Source organism: Talpa europaea (genome assembly GCF_964194135.1).
Source record: "Talpa europaea genome assembly, chromosome: 14".
Taxonomy (NCBI): domain Eukaryota; kingdom Metazoa; phylum Chordata; class Mammalia; order Eulipotyphla; family Talpidae; genus Talpa; species Talpa europaea.
The window spans coordinates 29,112,971-29,137,722 of NC_140082.1; the positions used below are offsets into that span (position 1 = coordinate 29,112,971).

The 24,752-nt window shown below is 42.9% G+C and overlaps 1 protein-coding gene across 6 annotated transcripts in view; it reads left to right on the forward strand.

The window, feature by feature from the left end:
* FRMD4A (FERM domain containing 4A) overlaps positions 1-13,140 on the forward strand; it is a gene marked incomplete at both ends in the record, with an annotated part of 535,058 nt that extends 521,918 nt beyond the window's left edge. For 3 of the 6 annotated variants that reach the window (XM_084253889.1, XM_084253887.1, XM_084253886.1), the window contains 4 exons: positions 772-939; positions 2,460-3,322; positions 5,100-5,196; positions 7,371-7,440. In XM_084253889.1, the coding sequence (XP_084110015.1) occupies positions 772-939; positions 2,460-3,322; positions 5,100-5,196; positions 7,371-7,440 (1,198 nt within the window). Of the gene's footprint in view, positions 1-771; positions 940-2,459; positions 3,323-5,099; positions 5,197-7,370; positions 7,441-13,037 lie in introns of those variants that run through there. The other 3 variants (XM_084253888.1, XM_084253890.1, XM_084253885.1) reach the window with 1 other exon arrangement.
* Between the last annotated feature and the right edge of the window lie 11,612 nt (positions 13,141-24,752).

Sequence of the window (24,752 nt, forward strand, 5' to 3'; positions counted from 1 at the left end):
CTCGGTGCTGTCCGGGTGGCTCCCACACAGTCCAAAACCCCATCAACCCAACGCCTTCCTGGGCCGGCCCTTCAACAGTGCTGTGCTCATAGCGCGCCCTCTGCTGTTAAGGTGCAGGCTTGTCATTCCAAGGGAATCTGGGCTTTGGCTCAACTGTTGGCAGATGGTATTAATGTTAAATTCCACAGGAATTAATTAGGACATTTTAGGCAGCACTATTCTGAAGTGACAGCTGAGCGTCCACTTGTAGGAATCCCACAGTGGCTCAGAAGCCTAAGCCATCATCCAACAGAATTCTAGAGCCAAACAGCTGTGCATTATCAGCTCATTTCTCAGCTGGTATTATGGAGAGGGGTTTTTTAGCCTGTGTCTGTTTTTCTCATTTCCTTTGAGTTGGTGCCCTAGACAGGTAAATTATTTTCTCTTAGAGAGCAAAAGCCAGGGTTAGGGTTAGGGTTTAGGATTTGGGTTAGAAGATGAGAAAAAAAAAAAGAAGAAGAAGAAACCAGAAGTCAGGTTTGAGGGGAGGGGCCTCACAGAATAGCCACACTGCCTGTCCCCGAGAGGCTCTTCATTGTCTCAAGGACTAGGACCCTCCTCCCACTTCTGGAGGAAAGGCTGAGAATCAGAGGAGAGCTCTGAGGGAGCACAGCCCAGGCAGTTCTGGACAAGTTTCCCAACACCGACACTGTCAGCCCCAGGCTGGTTAGCTACCTGGAAAGGCTGGAGTTCTGTCTGGCAGTGACCAGCATGGCCTCCTCTGGTTTACAGTAGCCACAAGCGTTTCCCCAGCACGGGCAGCTGTGCCGAAGCAGGAGGGGGAAGCAGCTCCCTGCAGAACAGTCCCATCCGTGGCCTCCCCCACTGGAACTCCCAGTCCAGCATGCCGTCCACACCAGACCTGCAGGTCCGGAGTCCCCACTACGTTCATTCCACGAGGTGAGTCTACCAGGCCTTCAGGCCCCTTCCTTGCATGGACCAAAATTTGATAAATTTATAGAATCTGGCATTGCTGGCCCTAAATAACCAGTGAAGCAGAGTCAGACCTGAACCAATGAGTAGAATAAAAACAGAACTAGCAGCAGTGAGCTTATATTAGCCCAGAGACACATTATGTCCCACTGTCCAACCCCGTGGGCACCTGGAGACAGTGGCAGGGAAGGAGCTTTCCTAATGGAAACAGAGGAGGAAGGGAAGCATGAAAGAATGCCACGGCCAGGACAACTTTTTACTCTTGGGGATGATCTTCACTGAGTACTCCTCATGTGTCTTTCTATGACGGCTTCATTTTATCCTGAATCTTTTAATGCCTCAAGATGTAAATCCACCGAAGAGCAAAAGGAACAGGTAAAAGTGAATCCCACCTTCATTTTCTAAAAAGAGGCAAACCCAAAGCCACCATTGTCTTTTATCAAAAACTGACCCAAAGGGACTGTAGCTCAAAGGACAGATGGTATGTCTCCTGTAAGTAATGATACACTTCATTTAGAATAAGAATGAGCTCTCCAGGCAAGATTCTCTCATCCATGCGACAAATATTTATCTACCTGTTTGTACCAGGTCCTGTTCTAGGGGGCAGAACAGTAAATAAACCAGACCACACCTCTGTTCTCATTGAACACTCTCACTGGGAGAGTCACAGTGCAAGAGGCTAGGAGTGAAAGGGAAGATCATCTTTTAAACAGAAGCCTCAGGGAAGCCCATTTTAACAAAGGTGACCTAAGACCTGGAAGAACTTGGACAGCAAGCTCTGAGAACATTCAGGGAATCCCTGGGGGAGGAACCAGGAGCCACCAGGGACCACATTCTACCCAGAGTGACAGAATTGGAATTTGCCCCTCCCTGTTCTTGGCCAACAGGGCAGCTGTAAATTTCACATGTAGTCTGTGCATCTCTGTGGCAGCCACGTCGCTGGGTGTGTATAGTGCAAACTCAAATCGGCAGCATGGATTATAAGCAGAATAGTGCATCATTCATTTTTAAGTGTTCCATGTTCCACCCACCTTCCAGTGGGACATGGAAATCTAGTTATGTGGGGCTCATGACAGGATTTGGTTGGGCTTTGATCTACATAATGGGGCATTTTGTTTGGTTTAACATTACATGAGAATGGGGATTCTCTTGGTTCTCTATCTATAGAATCCCTTTCCACATTAAGGGGAAAAGACACACCCTGACCCTTGGCATACCTTTTCCCAGAGGAATCGCTCACAGTGGGTGTTGCCTTCAGTGGAGGCCCAGGTGCCTCCATCCCTGTCTCCACAGTAACAATGGGAAGCACCTGGGTTCCCAAAGGGCCACCCTACCTCCACTGCTCCCAAGCCACCCTCTTGCTCGAGGCTCTCACTCACCTGATGTTCTGCCCTTCCTCAGTCTGGTGATGGCACAGCCTCAGTCCAGCCCCCTGGTGGCCCTTCCCTGGTCACCCCCGCCTCACCCACCCTACCATCTCCCCACAGATCGGTGGACATCAGCCCCACGCGACTGCACAGCCTTGCACTGCACTTTAGGCACCGGAGCTCCAGCTTGGAATCCCAGGGCAAGCTCCTGGGCTCCGAGAATGACACTGGGAGCCCCGACTTCTACACCCCACGGACTCGTAGCAGCAACGGCTCCGACCCCATGGACGACTGTTCCTCCTGCACCAGCCACTCCAGCTCGGAGCACTACTACCCCGCGCAGATGAACGCCAACTACTCCACGCTGGCGGAGGACTCGCCGTCCAAAGCGCGCGCGCGGCAGCGGCAACGCCAGCGGGCGGCGGGCACTCTGGGAGCGGCGAACTCGGGCAGCATGCCCAACCTGGCGGCGCGCGGCGGCGGCGCGCACGGGGTGTACCTGCACAGCCAGAGCCAGCCGAGCTCGCAGTACCGCATCAAGGAGTACCCGCTGTACATCGAGGGCAGCGCCACGCCGGTGGTGGTGCGCAGCCTGGAGAGCGACCAGGAGGGCCACTACAGCGTCAAGGCGCAGTTCAAGACCTCCAACTCTTACACGGCCGGCGGCCTCTTCAGGGAGAGCTGGCGCAGCGGCGACGAGGGCGACGGGGGCCGGCTGACGCCATCGCGCTCGCAGATCCTGCGGACTCCGTCGCTGGGCCGAGAGGGCGCCCACGACAAGGGCGCGGGTCGCGCCGCCGTGTCGGACGAGCTGCGCCAGTGGTACCAGCGCTCCACGGCCTCGCACAAGGAGCACAGCCGCCTGTCACACACCAGCTCCACCTCCTCTGACAGCGGCTCCCAGTACAGCACCTCCTCCCAGAGCACCTTCGTGGCACACAGCAGGGTTACCAGGATGCCCCAGATGTGCAAAGCCACGTCAGGTGAGGGGGGGGGTGGTCACAGGAGAGTGGCCCTGGGTGGGAACTCTGCACTCATTTTGAGGACCGCCACACTGCTTAAGAGCATGCCCTGAGAGAGAATTAGTTCTGTAAGATCTCACCTCACTGTGATCTTTGAGACTGAGGTCGCTCAACCCCTCTCTGCATTCCCTCCTTGACTCCTCCCAGTCAAGCCCTGGTTTTGCCAAGTGACAAAGACCTTCCAGGGGCAAGTACATCTTTCCGTCCAGGGCATGTGAGCCAACCTGCTTCTATCAGTTTCCTTAGTAGGTGTACAAACCATCCCCCAGCCAATTCTTGTAAAGACAAAAATCCAAGTGATGGGAAGCATTCTGTGTTGATCCTTCAAAATTGCACCATTACCCTGGTGAAGTGACATGTTAGGGACCCCAATTGTGTCCTTGCACAGGAATGCTGGCATGGCATGCACATGGACTTGGGTTCTAAAGCTCTATGATTTAGCCTTTGTCTCCCCAGTTGGGGGTAGACTGGCTAGTTATGATGGCTAGAGTCTGCATTTGACTTCACTTTGACTGTAGATGTAACTCCTGACTGCTGCTTGAGTTCCCATTTCAATGATGTTGACATAACCAAAATAATTTTTATAAGATACTTTTAGTATCCTGATAGTACATCTTACAATTTTCATAATCAAATCACAGGTGACCTTATATTCTTGGATTTAAAGTATTATGCAGTAATGAGTGAAAAATAGAATAAACCCTCCTTTGCCTTAAGAAATTACATTCCCTTCCCACTACCTCTAGAAAGAATAAGGAGGCTAGTAACCAACATTTCTTCAGCAGTCACCATATGTGGGTGGGATTCTCAGTACTAGCATATGGGGTGACTTGTACAGTGATAAACAACTGTAGCAAAGTAGAATGGAGGCGTATTCTAAGACCTAATAAAAATGAGTAAAAGGAGTAAAAATATAAGAAAAGTCAGCAGCAAATGGAAGGAATCAGGAATATGATGTGTGACCAGAAAGAGGGTTACGTAAAGGTACAGATAGGGGGAAGGGGAGTGACCTTAAAGACAGATAATGAAGGGCTCATGTTTGGGGGACTGAAGGAAATTCTTAGGGCCTAGAGAGAGCAGAGAAGAGAGGAGGAGCTGGCTGCCCACATGTGCCAGGCCTCACAGCTCGTGCATTCTGGCCCACATACACAGGGTTCTAGGAAATTATGGCGCATTGGCTGAAAGGCAAGTTCCAAAGGATAAAAATGACTCAGGCAATCATGAAAATACCATAGTACTTATTTTCTACTAAATTTTCCCAGAGAAAAATTCTGCCCACATCAGTAAACTAGCAGGTGGATTCAGATGAGTGATTAAAAGCCCTGCTCCCTTTGAAGTGTACTAAAGTGGTAAATTATAAGCCCGAAATGGCAGGGAGAAACTAGCACCAACCACCTTCCTGAAGGCTCTGTTCAGAGTGCAGGGCACAATTTTAACAGAATGCTCTGAGTCTAATTTCCCTAGTGTTAAGAACTAGGCCCTTCCTACATTAAGACCTTGCCTAGATCTCCCTCATGGAAGGCTACTGTGGAAGCTATTGCCATTCCTGTGGCTCCTTCCTAGTTGCAAATTGGGGACCTACCATCCTAAGCTTGACTCAGAATGGAGCTGCATTAATTTGGGGGAGAAAGTGTAATTGGCCAAACAGGGAGATAGATGATCCTGACTTGACAGTGCTATATAAGCTTCTTCACCTGATCTCTGTCTGCCCTGTCTTTCCTTTGACACCTATATGCAGCTGCCTTACCTCAAAGCCAGAGAAGCTCAACACCGTCAAGTGAAATTGGAGCGACCCCCCCAAGCAGTCCCCACCACATCCTAACCTGGCAGACTGGGTGAGTTTCCCTTTCAGACCTTTAATCCTCCTCTTCCAGACCCTAGAATGATCTTCAACATTCCTCATTGATTCGGAAGAGTATAATAAATACATGATCCTGGTGACCTAAGGGTTAATCAACAAAAAAAAAGGGAAATACTGATTACTGGGAGGCTTCTTCCTTTCCAGAAAAGCCCCATGCATTGCTATTGCCTTCTATTCAACTCCTTTCCATCACTGTCCCTTTATAGGAGTGAATTCTCTCTATTTTTATAGTAGGTGAGAGTCCCGGGAAAGTGGGGGAGGTAGATACAGGAATTCAAACTATGGTCAAACTGTGCTTCCTTGGTCAGAATTTTAACATTTGATTTGGATTCCATTACACCAGGTCAACTTCAAAATGCCAGGCAAGTATGAGAGAGAATGAATTAAATGAGCTGATCTGGGCCCTGGGCCTGATGTTTTCCATGCTTCTTTGTGTGCTCACTATGTTGGGATCAGGATGAATCTTAAGGAACAAAGCAGGAGGCTCAAATCCCCTCTCTCTCCTGGCCAACTGCTTGTTCTTGAGACTTTTAGGAAGCTGCCCACAGCAAGCTAATGAAACTGAAGCTCAAACTCCTTTTATAGCTTTAAGTGCAGACACAGAGCATTGTAATCTTGTGTATGCATAGCTATTTTGATCTAGTGAAGTCTGGCAGACACAGCTACCCTACTTCCCTCCAATTCCTGCTGTTACTTCTAAGTGAATGTCACATTTTATCAATACCCATTGGTTAAGAGAGTGAGCGGGACCCTTTATACTTTCTCCAGTTTCTAGTTTGCTGGAACATGGTAGGCATGTCTGCAAAATTTTGACAGCTGCCTATGAGTCAGATCATTGTGAAACAACAGAAGCGGAACTGGCTCCACTGACTGCATTTCAGGCTCCCACACTGAGCAGATTTCTCTATAGAGTCCTCTGTAGTGATTGTAGCCCAGGTTCTGTGGGGCCTTAGTATTTGATGGAAGAAAAGGGGAGCTACTGTTTATTGAGGACTTGTTGTCTACTCAGTTGATGGAGCTTCCTCTAACAGATAAGTGCTTATTTAATCCTCACTACAACCTTGCAAGGGAACTACTGATCTTTTAGTTTTATAGATGAGGCTCAAAGAAAATAAGCAGCTTTCCCAAAGTTATACAGCTGGATGTAACTGGAATTTCAGTCCTATGCTAGAACCCAGAAGTCCAGTCCTTTTGCAATGAAATGTGGTCCCCAGATCAGCATGTGCATAGCTATAAATGTAGATTCTTGGGCCCATCCGTAATCAAAAACTCATAATAAAAAAAAAAAGACAACTCAAACTGCCCAGCAGTCTGTTTTAATAAGCCCTTCAGGGGATTCTGAACTACCACCCATAGCTTCTACTTGTGAAATAAGAGAACCTGCAATCCCAACTACAGTATTCTTAGGCCCACTCTCACATCTTGCTTACCTTGAATGCAGCTGCTATGCTTTTGCCCTTGTTGGAGATCATGTAAAAAAAAGTCACATACTGTTTATACCTGACCTGACTCCAGCTTATGTGGTCAGGCTGCCTCTGCAATGCCTAGCACCCAAGAGGCTCACCAAGAATATTCATGAAAGAATGACAGAGCTTCTATATATATGGTACTTGAGAAATTTAGGATCTCAAGCTCTCTGGATCCTCCAAATTTTCTGGCTCATGCCCACCTCTTACTTGATCCAAATATATGATTGCTGTTTGACAGTAGGCTCCAAAATTTACAAGCCCTCTCCCCATCCTTCCCCACGCTGTGCCATCCCACTGAAGATGGTCTTAAAACCATGTTTCACCACAGGCAGCTAGTGAGGATCTGAGACAAATTTGAAACAAAAAGTCGTTTTGATCCTTGAAATAAACTCTAAGAGACTGAGATATGATTAACAAACAATAACTGTTCCCTATGATGTGGCAAGAAAATGAGAAGGGTAAAAACTACAAAAGTCTACCTTCCTACCAAAACTTAGAGCTTATTTACTGAATCAGGGGGATTGTAAGCTCTGCAGGACATACAGTATTTGTCACTAATGGGTATGTAATCAACCAGTCTTTCCAATGTATTAGTAAGCTACTAATCATGTCTGTTTCAGTTCCTCTCTTTAATAACATGACCTCTCTTCTCTTCCTTCCTCTGCTTTCCTTTGTTCAGAGAAGCAACAGAAAACTCACCCATTATGGATGGGTCTGAGTCTCCAACTCACCAAAGTACTGATGAATAGAGGTATTGTAAGGGAATGTTTTGTTCTTAAAGCCCTTCCCTGGTTATGAGTTTGTGATCTCAGATGTGCTGCATATGTGTTCCCTTACCCATATCATTTCCAGAAGGAAACATCTGAATGATGTGGAAGACATTTTTATGTCTTATTTTTAGATACATGTGCAACTATGTTTATGTGTTTTCACATCACATGTCAGATATTCTCAACACTACTTCCAAATACGACCTCAGATTCTTTTAGGCCTTCCTAGACTTTACATGCATATAATACTTGTAAACGTTTTTTTTACTGGTTTAGTAATCAATATCCATGAAAAAGAAAAAAGCATTAGGTAATTTACATTTCAAAGCACCAAGGGTAAACTGGGTTGAACAAGAAACCTTGAAAAAAGATCACCCATAATTTCATCCTAGCATTCTTGAGTGACAACGGTCTACCAAATGCTGTAAGGTACTGCTTTCCAAAATGTGGTCCACAGATCAGCATTATCATCAGGGAACATGTTAGAAAGCTAGACTCTGCCAAATTCAAAGGGGTATTTTTAAAAGATCTCTGAATGAATCAAATACACATTGGAATTTGCAAGTACTGCTTACAGTGGGTGTAAAAACAATAACACATAATCTGGTTCCTGTCCTCAGGGACCAAAATCTAACTGGGAGACAAGACATAGAAGTTATGTAGCATTGCAAGGGTGTTACTATAAAAAGGATACTGTTCAGTAACGGATGAAAGGTTTATTCAATGAAAATAATCAAACCCTCACTATAATCCAGGAACCATACTACAGACCAGCTATCCTAGACTATAAGTTCAAATCAGTAATTTGAAAATCTATCAGGAAATGTACTAGGGGAATAAGAAACTGCAGCATTAAACATATCACTTCAGGCATTAGATAATGCCCTTCTTAGAGTTTAAAACCAAGATTGTATAAAAGACATCTGCTGATCAGGCTTTTCCCATTATCTGAAAGTAGAACATTCCTGTTTGGTACGATGTGGTAGAATGCTATTACCATTAATTTATATGAAAAAGAAAATGGACTAGGAAGTTATATTTTCAGATAGTAGGAGCAACGTTTAAGTACAGGTAACTCATCTTTTGATTTCTGTTTGCATGAAATATCTTTTCCCATCCCTTCACTTTCATTCTGTTTGTGTTCATACATCTGAAATGAGTCTCTTATAGACAGTATGTAGATAAGTTTTGTTTAATCCATTCTACCACCCAACATCTTTTACGAATTTTGCTAATTTACATTTAAAGTAACTATGGATAGTTGCGCTAATTGTTTTCTGGCTATTCTTGTAGTTCCTCTATAGTCTTATTCTCTTGCTCTCTTCCCTTCTGGTTTGATGATTTTTTTTTTTTTTTTTTTTTACTTTTTTTTTTGTGGGACCCTTGCCGGAGGTCGGGGAACAAACCGGCACTGCAGAGGCTGCCAGCAGCCTCGCAGCCCAGCTCTCAACCGCTGCGCCACCAGGGGAGGCCCATGGTTTGATGATTTTCTTTAGTGTTACACTTAGATTGTTCTCTCATGGTCTTTTGTGTATAGCCTAAGTTTTGCCATAAGGCTCACATAACAGCCTCTGCAGAAACTGACTATATCATATCTGTGTCTGTCAGTCTATTTAAGGTTGATATCAACTTAAGTTTGAATCTTTAAATATTGGCATTCAGTTATAATGTGTCTTGGTGTGGATCTCCTTAAGCATATCTTACTTGGAACTCTTGGGATTCCTGGATCTGATATGTTTCCTTCCCCAAGGTAGGGAAATTTCTAGCCATTACTTCAAAACAGTTTTCTACCCCCTCTCGCTTCTCCTTCAGGGATTCCTATAGTGCAGATATCCACTTGATGTTGTCCCATAGATCCCTTAAGCTATCTTTACTCTCATAAATCTATTATTTTTGCTGTACTGTTTGGGTGATTCACTGTGTTCTATCTTTTATCACTGATCCTTACTTCATCTAGTCTGCTACTGACCCATCTGGTATATTTTTCCAGTTGTAAAATTTCCCATTCCTCCTTCAGCTCAGTGAGCATCTCTATAACCATTACTTTGAACTCTGTTTAAGATTTTTTTCCCCTGAGGTTTAACTTATTCTTTCTAGGAACACATATTCCTGTTTCCTCTTTTTACTTGAGTCTGTATGTACTGGGCAAAAAGCTAACTCTCTCAGCCTTGAAGGAGTGGCTTTGTGTAGGAGGCGAATCTATTGTTCAGCCTTGCCCTATCTTTTGGTTGTCTCTCAAACCTTTGTGATGTCAAGCAGGGTTGTTGAGGGTATGCCAAGAGGCTCAGCCAGCACCTATTTTCAGAGTGAGTAGAAGCCAGACCCTCGGGCAGCAGCATTTAAAGTATGCAAATATATCCTGTCCTGTTGGGCTGCAATTGTAAACCCTGCTGCCCTTCCAACTAGGCAATCTAGTGGTGTCCTAGGCAATAGTTAGAAAAATCAGGGCTCCAGTTTAGTGTATAAAGACTCCTTTGAGCCATGAGGCTAACAAAGTGCCAAGATGGCATCTCCCAGCCTATAGTCCCTGAGAGTAACTCTGTAGATGTGTGGCAAGCCTATTGCTCTTAAGGAAGAAGCTCCAGGACAAGTCAACAAGGTCTTCACAGGAAGACTGGGAATCTGTTTAGATTTGCTATCTGTGCAGTGAGTGCCCTGAATGGGTAGTCCCCAAGAACTTTCCAATTGTTGTGGTCACCTACTTCAGGCACACAAGCCCTCCTTGGTCACCAGAGTCAGGAGATCAATGTGCATTCCCTGTGCTCTGCCAACATCTTTTGTGAGGTAGCAGGAACGTGCAAGCCTGGGACACAACCAGGGCCTTTAGCAGGGCAGTGTAAGAATACAGGGAAGGTATATATCCTCCAGTGCCTTCATCCCCAGGGAGGCCCAATAGGCCCATTACCCCTTCACTAGACAACCCAAAATTAGCAAATGAATCTCTTTCACATAGATAGTCTAGGTGCATTTCAAACTGCTGCTTTGCATTGGGCCTGCAAATGAGCCCTTTAAGAATAGTACATTAGTTCCAGAGTGTAGGTCACCACACCAGGGGTATAAGATCTTTGATGAGACTGCATCTCTTTCTCCTATCTGTCTCAATGTGGTCCTTTTATCCTTTACTGTGAAGGGCTGTTCAACTAGTTTTCAGGTCTTTTTCAGAGGATTTGTTCCATATGTAACTATAAATATGGTATGTCTGTGGGAAGTTCAGGATCTTCCTATGCTGTCACCTTAGACTGCCCTTTTAGAAGCCACTTAAATGCTCACATATTTGCATCTGAAAAAGAAATCAAACATATATAACTGGGACAATGAGAACAAACATGGAACCAGGGCTTGGTAGCTCTCTGTCCATCTCTACCTCCACTTCTGCACCTGGTAATTGCATTCTCAGAGGGAAACTGAAATATTCATCGTGTGAAAGCTGGTCACATGCCCATGTTTGAACTAGTAATGATGGCTGGGTTCTAATTGGCCCAGATGGGTGTCATTCTATACAGGTAGAGAGGGAGTTTGCAGAGTGACTAACAGAATTAACCACTTACCACGTTAATACAGTAATGTTTATTGGTCAGTATCCTAACTTATGTTACTTTGCATCTGAAACCACACTGAAGCAATTTTAACCCCAGTGTATTTCAAGAGTTCCAGATACAGGACACTCCAAAGTCTACAATGCTCACAGATGCCTTAGGATTTTCCAACTTTCATGGGGTTTTAAAAGAAAGCCAGATGACATACATTTAGAAAATCCAGAATACTTTCATCTATTTATGCCTTAAGAAGTCAATAAATCAAACAAAAAAATGAGGATGACTGCTTATTCTCCTATACTGATTCATGAGACTATACTGATACTCTTTCAACTAGGTTTTCTTTGAACCATGTCAGATTTGGGTCTCCTCTGATAACCCATTCCCAACTCTATGCCTAGCCTAGGTATGCTCTGGGGAGAATGAACTTTAAAATGCAGCTTTAACATCACACAGACCTGCTAACCCAAAGTCACAAATGAACATCATTCACAGTCGACAGATACATTACTTCAAAAGCTGAGAACTAAAGTTAAAGGCATACAGTTTTCATCCCTTTAGGAATACACACAAGTGAACACTCAGAGGTTACTCCAAATAAAAGCTAAAAACAAAGGCACATTCAAGGCACCCCAGGTTACTCTGCAGCTAGTGCTGGACAGTGCTGAGGTTAACCAGTCAGCTAAGCCAGCATTGGGGGCTGCTACCAGCAGGGCTGGGAGAGAGGGACATACAAGTATTTCCTCAGGTGCAGGGGCAGCTACGGACAGATTTCAGCCCCTGGCTAATGCCCTGTCAGCCTTTTCCTGCCCTCACACTGAGAATAAGTTTGATATTTATTTTTCCCTAAAAGAACTAGTTTAGTAGGAGAGGGGATATTTTTCCTAATAATGATCCCTAGTAAAGACTATTGCTTCTAATGATACTCTAAAGTGTCGTTACATGTCTATATGATCTACATATGTATATGATGACTTCTAAAAATTACTTATACCCAACCTAAATGCTTACCTGAAAAGGTTTTTCAAAAGTCTCTTATTTTGCAGATGTTCTATTGTCAACACACTTTTTTAGAATCACCAAACAGCTGACCCCTGAACAGTGTGAGGGAGCTAGGGATGCCGAATTTGTCCCTCCACCCCCCACAATAGACAATCTACATATAGCATGACTCCTCCAACACCTACCTACTAATAGCCTGCTATTGACTAGAAGTCTAACTAACTGATAACATAATCAGTCCACTAATATATTCAGTATGTTTTATGTATTCTCTTACAATAAAGAAAAAAAATGTTGATAAAACACATTTACAGTACTATATTGCTACCATAAAGCTTGCATTGTCTGCTACAGGGAAATCCATGTGTAAGTGCATTCATGCAGTTCACATCTGGTTGTTCAAGGGTCAACTGTAAATACTACTTCAAATAAACTCAGCAATGATTCACAAACTTTCAAAATAATACCTCACTTTCATTATAGGAAAGCTGACATTTTGAAAGTATTACCAGCACAAGGTAAAAATCTACTAGTGAAATCTGGTTACCCCTGCTGTATCATGGAAGGAAAAACAATTATTCTGTTAAAAAAAAAAAAAAAAAGGAATCCTGAAGAATCCAGCCTGAGAGGATCTCAGTGTTGGCAGCACAAGAAAATCACTTGGGGAACTCAGAAAGCTCCCGATGCTCAACCACATCCCAGACCAATCATACCTACCTTTTCATGGTGAGGGTCAGGCACGATTTTTCAGAGTTCCCAAGTGATACAATTATGTAGGCACCCTTGAGAACCACTGCTTAAGTGTTACCTCCATTCTCCTCCTTCACAGACATTCAAAGTTTATGTCCCCTTTAGGTGGAGTTTTTTTCCATCTACAAGAGTCTTCCATATGCTGAGCACTGTAGAGTATCATCAGTTCATAGCTCCTTATTGACAGGAAGACTAGTGATCAATATCACACCCTGTATAAACAAACTTATACTCAGAATAAAACAGTCATTCTCCACTGTCTAATCTCCCTTCTTGGATTCCCTGCAGGAGCTACAGTGATAGCTGTTTCCTGGATTCCTCCCTCTATCCAGAACTAGCTGACGTCCAGTGGTACGGGCAGGAAAAAGCCAAGCCCGGGACCCTCGTGTGAGCCTGCCGGCCTCAATCTGACCGCCTCAACGCCATTCTGAGATCACCTCACTGCCTCTCATTTGCCTTACCCAGACGCACTGTCTCCCTGCACCAGCTTCAGCCCTCAGCACTTTTTTTCTCCCGTCTCCGCATCCCCTTACCCTCAAAAACCTGACTGAGGAGACATTCTGGAAGGTTCCGGTCCCACTGTGTGTCCCCTGTCTCTCTCACTCACGGAGAGCCAGGCAACAATCCTCAAAGGCACCTTGGTGGCTTCCCCCTGCCATGACAGCCCCCAGCCAGGAACCATCAGGGAAGCTGGCAGGCATCAAATACCTGTGGACAAGTGGCATTGGCAGAGAACAGAAAAGGGGACTTAAATACAGGGTGATCCAGAAAGACTATTCATCTGTGGCCAGCCTGCCACCTTAGGCCAGCCAAGCACTTAGTGAAGAGGATGCCTCTCTGGGATATTCAGTTTACACCTGAAATATTCCCTAAGGGAGGGGCTGTTGGGGTAGGGGGCAGAATGAAAAAGGAAGCTTAACACATCAGAGATGCATCAGAGGATCACAATCAGTTCTATGCTGCCAAAGATTTAAAAACAAAAAGAGAAAAAAAAAAAAAAAAAAGAGGGGCCAAGAGGAAAGACATTCTGCAATTTCTTTTAAATTCTAAACCACTACTAAACACAAGTGAAAGTCAACCATTTGTAAATTGTTTCCCCTCTTTACCCAGCTCCCTCATTCCACCTTCTCTCTCAGTCAAGAGCCTGAAAAACTAATACAATGTGATGGTTAAGAGGGGAAAGTAATGGCTGGTACTGCTGACTCAGCTCTTCAAGAGTCTGGATGTGAAGGAGAATGGACCTGTGGGAGCAGCAGTGTACTGTCAGCCCTAGTCTGTACAGGGGCTTTAGCCCAAGCCCAAGACACCACGCTGCTTTCCTTTTGAGACTGTAGGAAACTAAGGTGATGATTGCCAAAAGTGGATCTCATTAAAACAACCAGTAAAAGTGTATCCTATTTTTTTGCACAAGGTGTTTCATTTTATTTTTTATGGGAAACCAAGGGAAAAGCACATCGCAATCCATTCAAGTGTTTAACTGTCGTGGCTCATTTTATGTTTGTTAGCACTTGTGTGACAAAGCTCAGATCCGACCAATGTGTCACTTATTCAAAGAACCCAACTATGCCCTTAGGTAGAAAAATTTTACTCACATGTCTACTAGCTAGCAGGCAGAGCAGGGTTGAAAAAAATATCAGCTCCCAGAGGGCCCATATGCCTACAACGTCATCAGCTTCCTTGATGCACCAGATTTGTCTGCAGAGACCAAAAGAGGAAGAAGAGAAAAAGTATATGGGAGCTGAACGTTTACATGTGTTTTGAGCTATGCTTAACACACAAATGGAAAGCCATCAATCTTCAAAGGCCTCAAAAATACTTTTATAATAAGTGCAACTCTTTGTTGGGTTACTCAAAATGGCACAAACACGGTCTCCACAGAGGTGGTATGCTGTGCTTATTGGCGCAAGTGGGGGGTGGGGGGATAATTTTTCTCACTTGTAATGACTTCCTATTGGAAAGGCATTTGACAGCCAGGGACAGGAGCCGGGGTGGGGGTAGTTTTGTGGGAAAGCAGAACTGAAGTTAGCTTTAGCATAAAAAGAAAAATTGTCGTCTTTTATGTATGTGTAATCCAAGAATAACAATAGACTCTACAAGACCAGGAGGGCAAGAGTGGACATTAAAATTAAATAACCACTGTGCTCCTTTTGCTGTAGCTAAAAAAGCACCATGGGTGTCAAGGTGGGGGCCCTCACCAGGCTGGGACCTGGCTGAACAATTAGGGCCTGGTTTCCCAGCTCTGCACTGGGTTGGTGATGCCAGCTTGCAGAGGGATTATCATTCGCAGAACACTTTAGGGGTAAATCCTACTGGATAAAGCGAACAGTTTCTAATGTTACTGAATAATTATAGGGATTATGGGGCGGGAGGGGGAATTTTTGTTGCTTTTATTTTGATGGTCAGAGCTACAAAGAGCAGTTTTTTCCTTCCCCATTAGGAAACATTATACATTAGGCCATTTTTCTTTCTCCCAAAAGAAGATACATGGATAGTCAGACTGTACTATGAGCAACAGGAAAAGTCAAAAGGGAAACAGAGAAGTTGACAAGGTTACATTGCTACAGGCTATACAACATATACAGTAGATTGAAATTAAGTCTGAAGCCAGTCAGATCAAGCTCTTAGCCCAGGAATGAAAGGTGAAATGCTTTCTGAACACTTGGGTTTGGGATTCAGGAAGACAGAGAGGAATGTAGTAGGAGGGGGAACTACAGTTCAGACAAACATCATGATAGTCTGATAGTAAAGACAGATTAAGTAAAACAGGTTTTACTGTTTAGCTGCGTTCAGTTATACAAAATGTACATAAAGTGTTAGTCCTCTGAGACCAACATGATTTATGATCAGTATAGTGGGAAATGACATACTTATTGTATACAAACACTTGCAAAATCTATATATCCCTATTTTAAAACAAAATAAGATGAAACATGGAGCCTCTGGTCTGATATAAAGCCCCTATTGGATTCTTTGGATATGTAAGAAATTGCCTGTCCAGCCAGAAGACTGATGAAAATCCATCAGACTTTGTTGTGAGACAGGTGGATGTTTTTATTTTATTATATGCAGGTGAGTGTTGAAACTGTTAAAATTCCAATTTGTTTTCATTCAGTATTAGTTTAGTTCTAAACATAGCAAATCCCATTCAGGTGCTATCAGATGACCAGTTACTGCTTAGTTAACTAGGTGTAAAGTTTTACATATACATTAATGTCAATAGTTTATTACAAGTTGTGTAAAATGGACTCTAGTTTAATAATGGGGGGCGGGGGGGAAAATTAGGTTGCTCCTGAAACTGACTGTAGAGCATGTAAAATGATTTTACTGGATTTTGTTCAACTGTAATCAATGAAAAAAGATGTATGTTGTAGACAAAGTTGCAGAATTAAAAAGAAATCTGCTTTTAATTTATTCTTTTTGTATTAAGAATTTGTATAGTACCTTTACATTTTGCAAAACAGTGTTGTCAACACTTATTAAAGCATTTTCAAAATGAAAAGATCTCAGTTGCCTTTTGAAGATTTTGTTTGTAAGTGATAAATGCTTACACATGCTCCAGAAATCTGTGATTCAGGTGTGTGTGTTCTTATTGGGCTCATTTTTAAAAATCAATCTATAGATAATACTTTTCCTGATGGGCTAGGTGATATAAACCAGCTTGGTTTGTTTGGCAGAGGCCAGTTTCCTCTTATTCTAATTTCCTTTTGCTAATTACACAACAATCTCCATTAATATGTATTCCTCCTACTACAAAAAAAGGATCTGAAATGCCATTTCTGTATTTGTATCACTGCTCATTATAGTTACCCATGTGCAGTATGTACCAAGCCTGGTCACTGTTCTCACTAAACAGGTGGACAACACAGATAATCAGGTTTGGGAGTCATCCATAGACTGTGTCTCCCTGTGGTCCCTGGTTGTGTGTAGGATACAAAGGGCCAACCAGGGAGACAAGCAAGATGTTCCTGCTCTTCACTGCCACTGCTGGTCACCCTCTGTGCTTACTCCTGTTCGAACTCTCTCATTCATCCTCCACATCAACAACCTATTGGGTCTGTAGGTACAAACCCCCCCCAGACTTAAGGATAAAACTGCAACTATCTGACCCTTTAGCAGAGACTTTGCTGCACCAAATTCCTGGCCCCCCAATCCACCATGCTCTATTTACTATCAGAAAATGAAGCCTAGCAGCCAAGAACATCATCCCTGGATGGAAAACCTTGTGGAACCATTTGCCTCTAGAGCCAACTAACTTACCTTGCCAAAAATAAAAACAATCCATTGAGAACATGAAGATGTCTGGCAATAAGCCCACTAGACAGGATTGCTTCCCTTGGGAAAGCAACCAGAGCCTCTCTATCTCAAGATAATGATTTCAAACAAACAAATAAGGACTTGAAAGTTTTTCACATGTAAATATGTCACAGCCCAGGGAATAATCTAGTATCTCACTCCACTGTAGCACATGAAAGTGACTGGCACACAAAAAGATGAGACATCAATTTCTTACCTCCTTCCTACCTTCCAACACACACACACACACACACACACACACACCCTTCTGCGGTGTTGTCAAGGCAATTCCATTGCGTCAAGGCAATTCCATTGGGTTATTAGAGACCACCAACAACCACTTCCAAGTAGAAACCATCAGAAATAGCCAGGCTTTCCTTTCTCCCAGAATACCAGTTCACTAAAAAGCAAAAACAGCAAAATAATTCTCTCTAAAAAGAGGCAAGTCAGAGGAGGGCTAGTTAGCAGGGAGGGGCCAGAGCTGAAGCCCTTCAGTACATCTTCTGTGCTGAGCCCAGATTAGACAAATAGGCACACAACCACAACATAAGGAAAACTGAGGTCACTTGCATTAAACAGAAGAGATTAAAATGACTCCCCAGGATGAGAAATCACCAAAGTGTATAGATGGGATTTCTCATCACTATCTTATTCAAGGAGCTAACTGCTCAAAGAGATGACAGAGGAAGGCAAAAGAACCTGCAGTGGTATAGCTCACTGCCTTGCACAAAGCTATGCCCCCCTCAGAGTATGTACTTAGGTAAGAGGTGAAGGATCTAGAGTACAATCAATAGCATAAACAGTGAATACATTAATCGATGAAACCCAGATGTTTATAACTGCACCAAAACCTTTTTTGTATCAGAAACCATTCCTTTTTGTATTAAAAATTTAAGTTTCTATAAACTTTATAAAGTTCCTACAAACTAGCAGTTTTCTTTTGCTTTTAATTCATTTATACATTTACTATCAAACCCATACCAATCATGCTTTCATTCCCCTTTTCTATCAAAACCACCACCATCAAGGTCAAGGATGACTCCCACAATGCCAAATCCAATGGTTCTATCCTCACATTCTGTGACACGAGCAACACCAGATGGTTGAAACATCTTCAAGTGGAGTCCAGGAAACTACATTCCTACTCTTTTCTTCCTTTATAAATAGGGCTCTTCTTTCCAGTCTTGCTGGGAATGACCGACAGCTCAGTTCTTGGACTCTTCATTATCCAGTCATTCTTCATAACTCTCATGATTTTGAATGTCCTCTATTTGCCAATGACACCCACATTTATCTCTGAACCCCCTCTGAAACTTGTGCATCCTACCACCTACTCAACACATCCACATGGATGTCTAACATGTCCAAAGCTAAGTCCTGACTTCCCCCACTATATCTGCTCCATAATGGCCTTCCTTAGGTCAGTTCTAGACAACTCCAACCTTCCAGTGCTCAGGCCAAAAATCTTTGAATCATCCATGATTTCTCTTATGCCTCACATCTGTAGTAAAAAAAATGGATATAAAAATCCCTGCCCTTTGCAGATTTATATTGCAGGTGTGGGGAGGGGGAGAAAATGAAAGGTAAAAAATATAACATAATAGAAGGTGACAAGTAATCAGGGAGGGTGGGAAAATTAGCCTATAACAGAACAAGCACCTTTTCCTCAAGTCAGGTAACAAATGCTCCAAGTGTGCAGGTAGAAAGCAACCTTAAGTTTGTCTCCACATTTAACATGGTGTACAAAGAGACAGGTGAGGCCACCCTCCAGATGAGAGGTGGCAGGACAGTGCCAGGAGAAAGCAGAGCCACAGATCAGAAAAGCTGCTAAAGGAAAGGAAGATGAGATGTGTCCCAGGCACCAGTTAGGGCCCCACTGGCACAGGGCTGTGGAGGTTGTGAGTTCCCCAAGTTGTACTTAGCAGCTAGGGCATGAGAAGAGACTGATGAAATAATCCGGGCTTGGGCTATGTAGTGTTGGGTGGCAGAGGATGGAGGGTAAGAGAGTAGAAGGTCCAGGTGAGAGTGTGACTGAAATGATGATAATGAGATCTAAAGTGACTAGAGAAAAGCAAAGCCAACAAGGTGCTCATAATTAGAAGAAAGAATACAAAGACTAAATAAACTGAGGGATAACAGAGTGGGAAGGAGTGAGGCAGCAAGGCTGGAACTTCATTATCGAAGAGAAGGTAAAATGCTAGTTTCCCCACAACTTAGTTACCTCCGTGTGGGATGAATCACATAATCTAATCATCATAATATGGAGCCATCCGTCCATATGTTATATTGATGCCCGCCAGTGGAAAGTCAATCTGAGCCTGAGGTTCCCAGGAAGAGGATGTGGGTCTCACTCTCCTCTGCTTAGAAGCTGCGAATGTAGTTGCCCATTGTGTCCGAAAACAAACCACACCAACAATGATTGATACATAAACTGTTAACCATACGGTGAAGAGGTGACAGAGTAAAGGAGACACTGAGATGTCACAGAGGTAACTAAAGGCAGCAACTGCCACTCTCAGGGTAGGGGAGCAAAGACAAGGGATTATTAAAATTGAGAAGTTTAAAAGAAGGTATCAGGGCCTCCCCAGTGGTGCAGCGGGTTGAGCGCAGCACTGTGAAGCTGTCTGCAGCTCTGCAGCGCGGGTTTGATTTCCGGCCGGCCAGAGATTCCCATATGGCGCAGCAGACCTCTCCTGCCTCTCCCACTGCTCACCTCAGCAGCATCTTCGGTCTGTCTGCCTGTTCTGCTCCCCGCTGTCTCTGGTGAATTCTCTCACACTCCGGCACCTCTGACCTGTACCCCAGTTCTTGTATAAATAAAATCTTTATTAAAAAATTATTTAAAAAAAAAAAGGAGGTATCCGTGGAGCTGGGAGTCAAACCTGAGGGCTGGATGCTGTTCAGCTGCTACTGACCATTTTAGGAATTTTAAAGGACCCCACAGACCCAGGATTCAAACCTCTGAAGAAGAGTATGGCTGATGGAGTTACAATCTGTGAGTGACAAGATGATACTGGTTCTACAAGGATGGTAAAATGGTGAACTGGAACCAACTCCTCCTTCAGGAACTGTCAGTGCCGGGCTGGAGAGCTATGGCTGTGCCATCACTGCTGGAGATGAAGCAGACAGACAGGAACGGATCCCTTCTTCTCTGCTCTGGGTTACAGTCTCTTGTGGTGCCTCTACCACTGGAACCTAACAAAAAGCCAGTCAGCAAAGGAAAACTGTGGTTTGCAGTCTCATCACAAAGCAGAATGTGAAGGATCATGGGAGCTGAAAAAGAACAGCTGCACAACCAGCACCTACTGACCAGAAGACAGCCCTTCACCTCTCCCAGCTGTGGCTGGCCACTCACCAGCAGTGCCTAGTGCAAGGATGAACTAGAAGGCTTTACAATTAGTAGAGACCTCTAAAATCTATTGCTATAATAAAAAGGACAATAAATTTTCAATTCATGTATTTTTTAAAAAAAAAAGTCTAAAAAACAAAAAGCACATGGTTCATGTGTTTCTTACTTAAAATGAACTGTGGCAATAACCAGTTAAAGCATATAAGAAAATTTTCTCCAAATAATGAAATTACAATGGTATTTTCTCAAAAATCTTTCACACCCATAACAAATATTTAGGAGAGAGTTTAATTCTCTCAGTCATTTCTTACTCTAACACCAGAGAGAAACAAAAGCTAGTTGTTTCTGTCCAATCAACTGGGTGACTTGAATTTTGATGAGAGGCCAGGAGCACTCCTCTTAGCATCTGCCTTCATACCCACTTGTCCTTGAATTGCCTTTAACATCAGTTTCATTAGTGACTTTTCTACCATTGAAATGACCTTGTGCCAATATCCACAGATTTCATTCAAATAAAAGCTGTTATTTATCTTAGTGGGATGTGGCAAAGTTGGATCTTATTTCAGTTGAGGCAGACATGACTTCAGACCACCACAACACACTTGCCATGAGGCTCCATGATCTTGAAAGCCAAGAAATATGAGAAATGCATATACTTCTTAGGAAATGACTAACAAAATACATGGGAACACTCTGGCAAGTGTACCCAATATTTTTCTTACAGAATGAGGTCCAAAGACAAGCAACCATGATGGTTAATTTTGTGTCAATTTGACTGAGACATGGTGTGCCCAGAAGTCTGGTTAAACATCACTCTGGGGTTGTCTTTGAGGGGTGTAATTGAACGAGATTATTGTCTGAATAGGTGGACTGAGTAAAGCAGAATGCTTTCCCGAATGTGGGTGGATATCATCCAACTATAACAGGGTGGTCCCCAGGAAAAGAGGAGGTTCCAGTTTCCTGCCCCACCTGAGGGAGGGTGGAGCTGAGCAGAGAGAAGCAGCAGTGGGAAAAGAGACTAGAGGTGGGAAGGAAGAACAGAGAGCCAGAACTGGAGGCGGCACATGGAGCAGAGAAGCATCTGAAAAACTGTACTTGTTTCTTGGTTTTGGACTGGTTGAAACAGATGTGGGTGAGAGACCCGTGGGGAGGTTAACAATGGAAGTTTTTATCTTGATTTTGTTCCTTCTGCCCCTTTCCTATGGGTCCCTGACTTGTGACAGGCTTTTGGGTGTTAGTTGCCCTCCTTTGAGCCAACCCTGTTTGGCTGGGCATCTACCTACGAGGGGATGGGTAACCATGGGTGCTTGATTTGGATACTCCTTGTCTTTTCTTTATTGCACATGTATTAAAGTTCCTTTCCATTAAAGGTCTTGCATACTACAGTATGTTTTTGTCTCGATGCAGCATATGGCAGAACCTATATAGAGTAGGCAGGTTGGGGATTCTGGGGTGCCCCTCACCCTGCCCTGTAACATAATCTTTTGAGAAGCTGAATAGCAAAAGGTGGGGTAAGAAATCACTCTTCCTGCCTGCCTATTTCAGCTTCTTCAGTCTTCTACTCTCAGACTGGGGCTTACCATCATTAGCTTCTCAAGTGGCTCATGTCTTTGGATTCGAACTAGAATCTATACCACCGGCTCTCCTGTGTCTCCAGCTTGCAGATGGCAGACCATGATATTTCTCTGCGTCCATGATCACATGAGCCAATTCCTCATAGTAAGTCTATATATACATATATATATATATATATACACACACACACATACATATATACACACATATATCTCCTATTGGTTTTATTTCTCTGGAAACTGACTAATAAAGCAAGGTTTGTACAGTGATTCCATGAAACCATCAAAGAACAAACTCTGCTGTTGGTTAGCATTAGCATTAGACTAAAGACTGCAGGACAGCTGCACAGTATCTAAGCATTGGGATCACTTTCAGGAAAAAAACAGAAAAACAGCAAAATTTATCTATTAGTTAAGTCTGTGTCTCTCAGAAAAATAGCTTTCCTGAGAGTCTCACCCAAAAGGCATCATCTATATCCTATTGGTAGATTGTACAGAATAACCAGCCCTAACGACAAAAGGTTCTAGGAGAGCAAGCAATTTCAACTGTGTACACTGCAACTATGAACAAATTAAGGCACTGTTAGCAAAGAAGAGGCAAACGAAAATAGGGAAACTAGCAGTGTCCACACCTCACATATATGACATGTAAACTTGCACACAAAGGAAGAAATAAAGTAGTAAAGTCTTAAACTAAGGTTTAACAAAAACACTCACATATTTCCTCTTCTCTCAAATCCTCTACGCTTTGGTATAATAGTATTATGACATAACTAAGCAAAAGAAATAATTACATTAACACTGATTTATATGACTTGGTTTTTATAAAATCTATGTGGCAAAGATAGCTGACAAAGGTTATGTCAGTATCTGAACTGGTTATATGATTACTTCACCTTGAGATTAAAAAGTAACCTAGAGGGCCTCCCCAGTGGCGCAGCGGTTGAGCGCTGGGTTGCAAAGCTGCCCGCGGCCTCTGCGGCGCCGGTTCGATCCCCGGCTGCTCTCCGGCCATCGGAGGAGGGTCCCACATGGCGCGCAAACCTCTCCTGCCGCCCGCTGCTCCCCTCAGCAGTGTACTTCGGTCCTTCTGCCTGCTCTGCTCCCCGCTCTGGCTCTGGTGAATTCTCTCACCCTCCCGCGCTTCTGACTGTACCCAGTGCACGTATAAACAAAACAAACAAACAAACCAGCAAACAAATAAATAAAGCATGCCTCTATAAAAAAAAAAAAAAAAGTAACCTAGAATATAGACAAGTCAGAGAGTGGAAGAGGTATTTACAATACATCGAGCAAAGGACTCATAACTGGTATATATTAAGAATTAAAAATCAGTAAGAAAAAAGCAGGCAATTCTCCATAGGGAAAAAAATGGACAAAAATAAAATCCTGAACAGGAATTTCACAAAAAATAACACCCAAATAACCATTAAGCATATAAAAAAGCTGCTCAATTTGTCATCACGGATGCAAATTAAAGCCACAATGAGATACTATTTTAACCCCCACCAGCAAGGCTAACATGAAAAATGACTAACAATATATTACGTGTGACCAGGATGTGGAATAACTAGAACACTCAAATTCTGTTTATGAGAGTATGAACTGGTCCAAGTCCTTTTTAGAAACTCTTTCACAGTATCTTCTATAACTAAGACATATTATGTCCCAGTAATTTCACACCTTCATGTATCCCTACAGAAATTCATATTCAACAAAAATGCATATACAAACATTGATCCAAAAATTGGAAACTCAAAAGTCTATTAACAGTATTTTGAGATACAACAATGGAACTGAAAGAACAATTACACAGGATATCAGAAACTTGGGAAATCAAATATAAAAGTCAAGCTTACTGTGTGATACTATTGTTAAGTAGGTAAATTTAAAAATAGGCAAAATTACCCTGTGGGGGATTAATTACTAATAGGAATGGGGTTTCTTTTTGAGATGGTGAAAATGTTCTAAACTTTAGATCATGGTGATGGTTATACAAATATTCTAAAAACTATTATACACCTTGCATGGATGAATTTTTTAGTTTATGCATTATGTATTAACAGTTTTTTCAATTTTTAAAGATGATGTTAGAAATCAGGTAATGGCTGTGCCTAGAGGGGCATGAAGGAAGCTATGGGGTCCAAGTAACATTATCCTGATTTGGGTACTAGTTATTTTGGAAAATGCTCACCTTGAAAAATAAATAATATGGTACTTTTTTGATTTCTACTCTTTTCTGTAGATATGTTTATATTAAAAGAAATCTTGTTCTACTTTACTTGTGGAAAATAACCTTCAAAAAGCTGAACAAACCCTCAACAGATACTTGACTCTTTGTATCTCTCTATGCCTGCACCCAATCTCATACTTTAGCCTTCCATTTCTTTTATAATATCTTGTTTAATCTTGCTTTACACAATTTCCAGCCAGCCTGAGGTAGCCACCTACCCTTGCTGACACTGTTCTTACAGACAGGCTTAGATGTTGCTCCTCTTATTCTTCTCTGGATAAGTTACATCTGAAAATTACAAAATGTTAGTTTAGAAGTACTTAATATTTGGAATACTCAAGGTTTTATAATGTGCTACATTTCATACTAACTTTGAAAGCCAAGTGTTATCTCCATGTTTCTGTTTAAAAAAAAAAAAATTAAAAAGGATAGAACCTTTTTGCCCTTGGTTCGTCTTAAGTCATTTCCTTTCCTTGATTCTGCTAATAATTCTTTTTAATAAATGGTTTTCAAACTGCTGGTAACAATGCATTCATTGGCTGAAACCTAGTTTA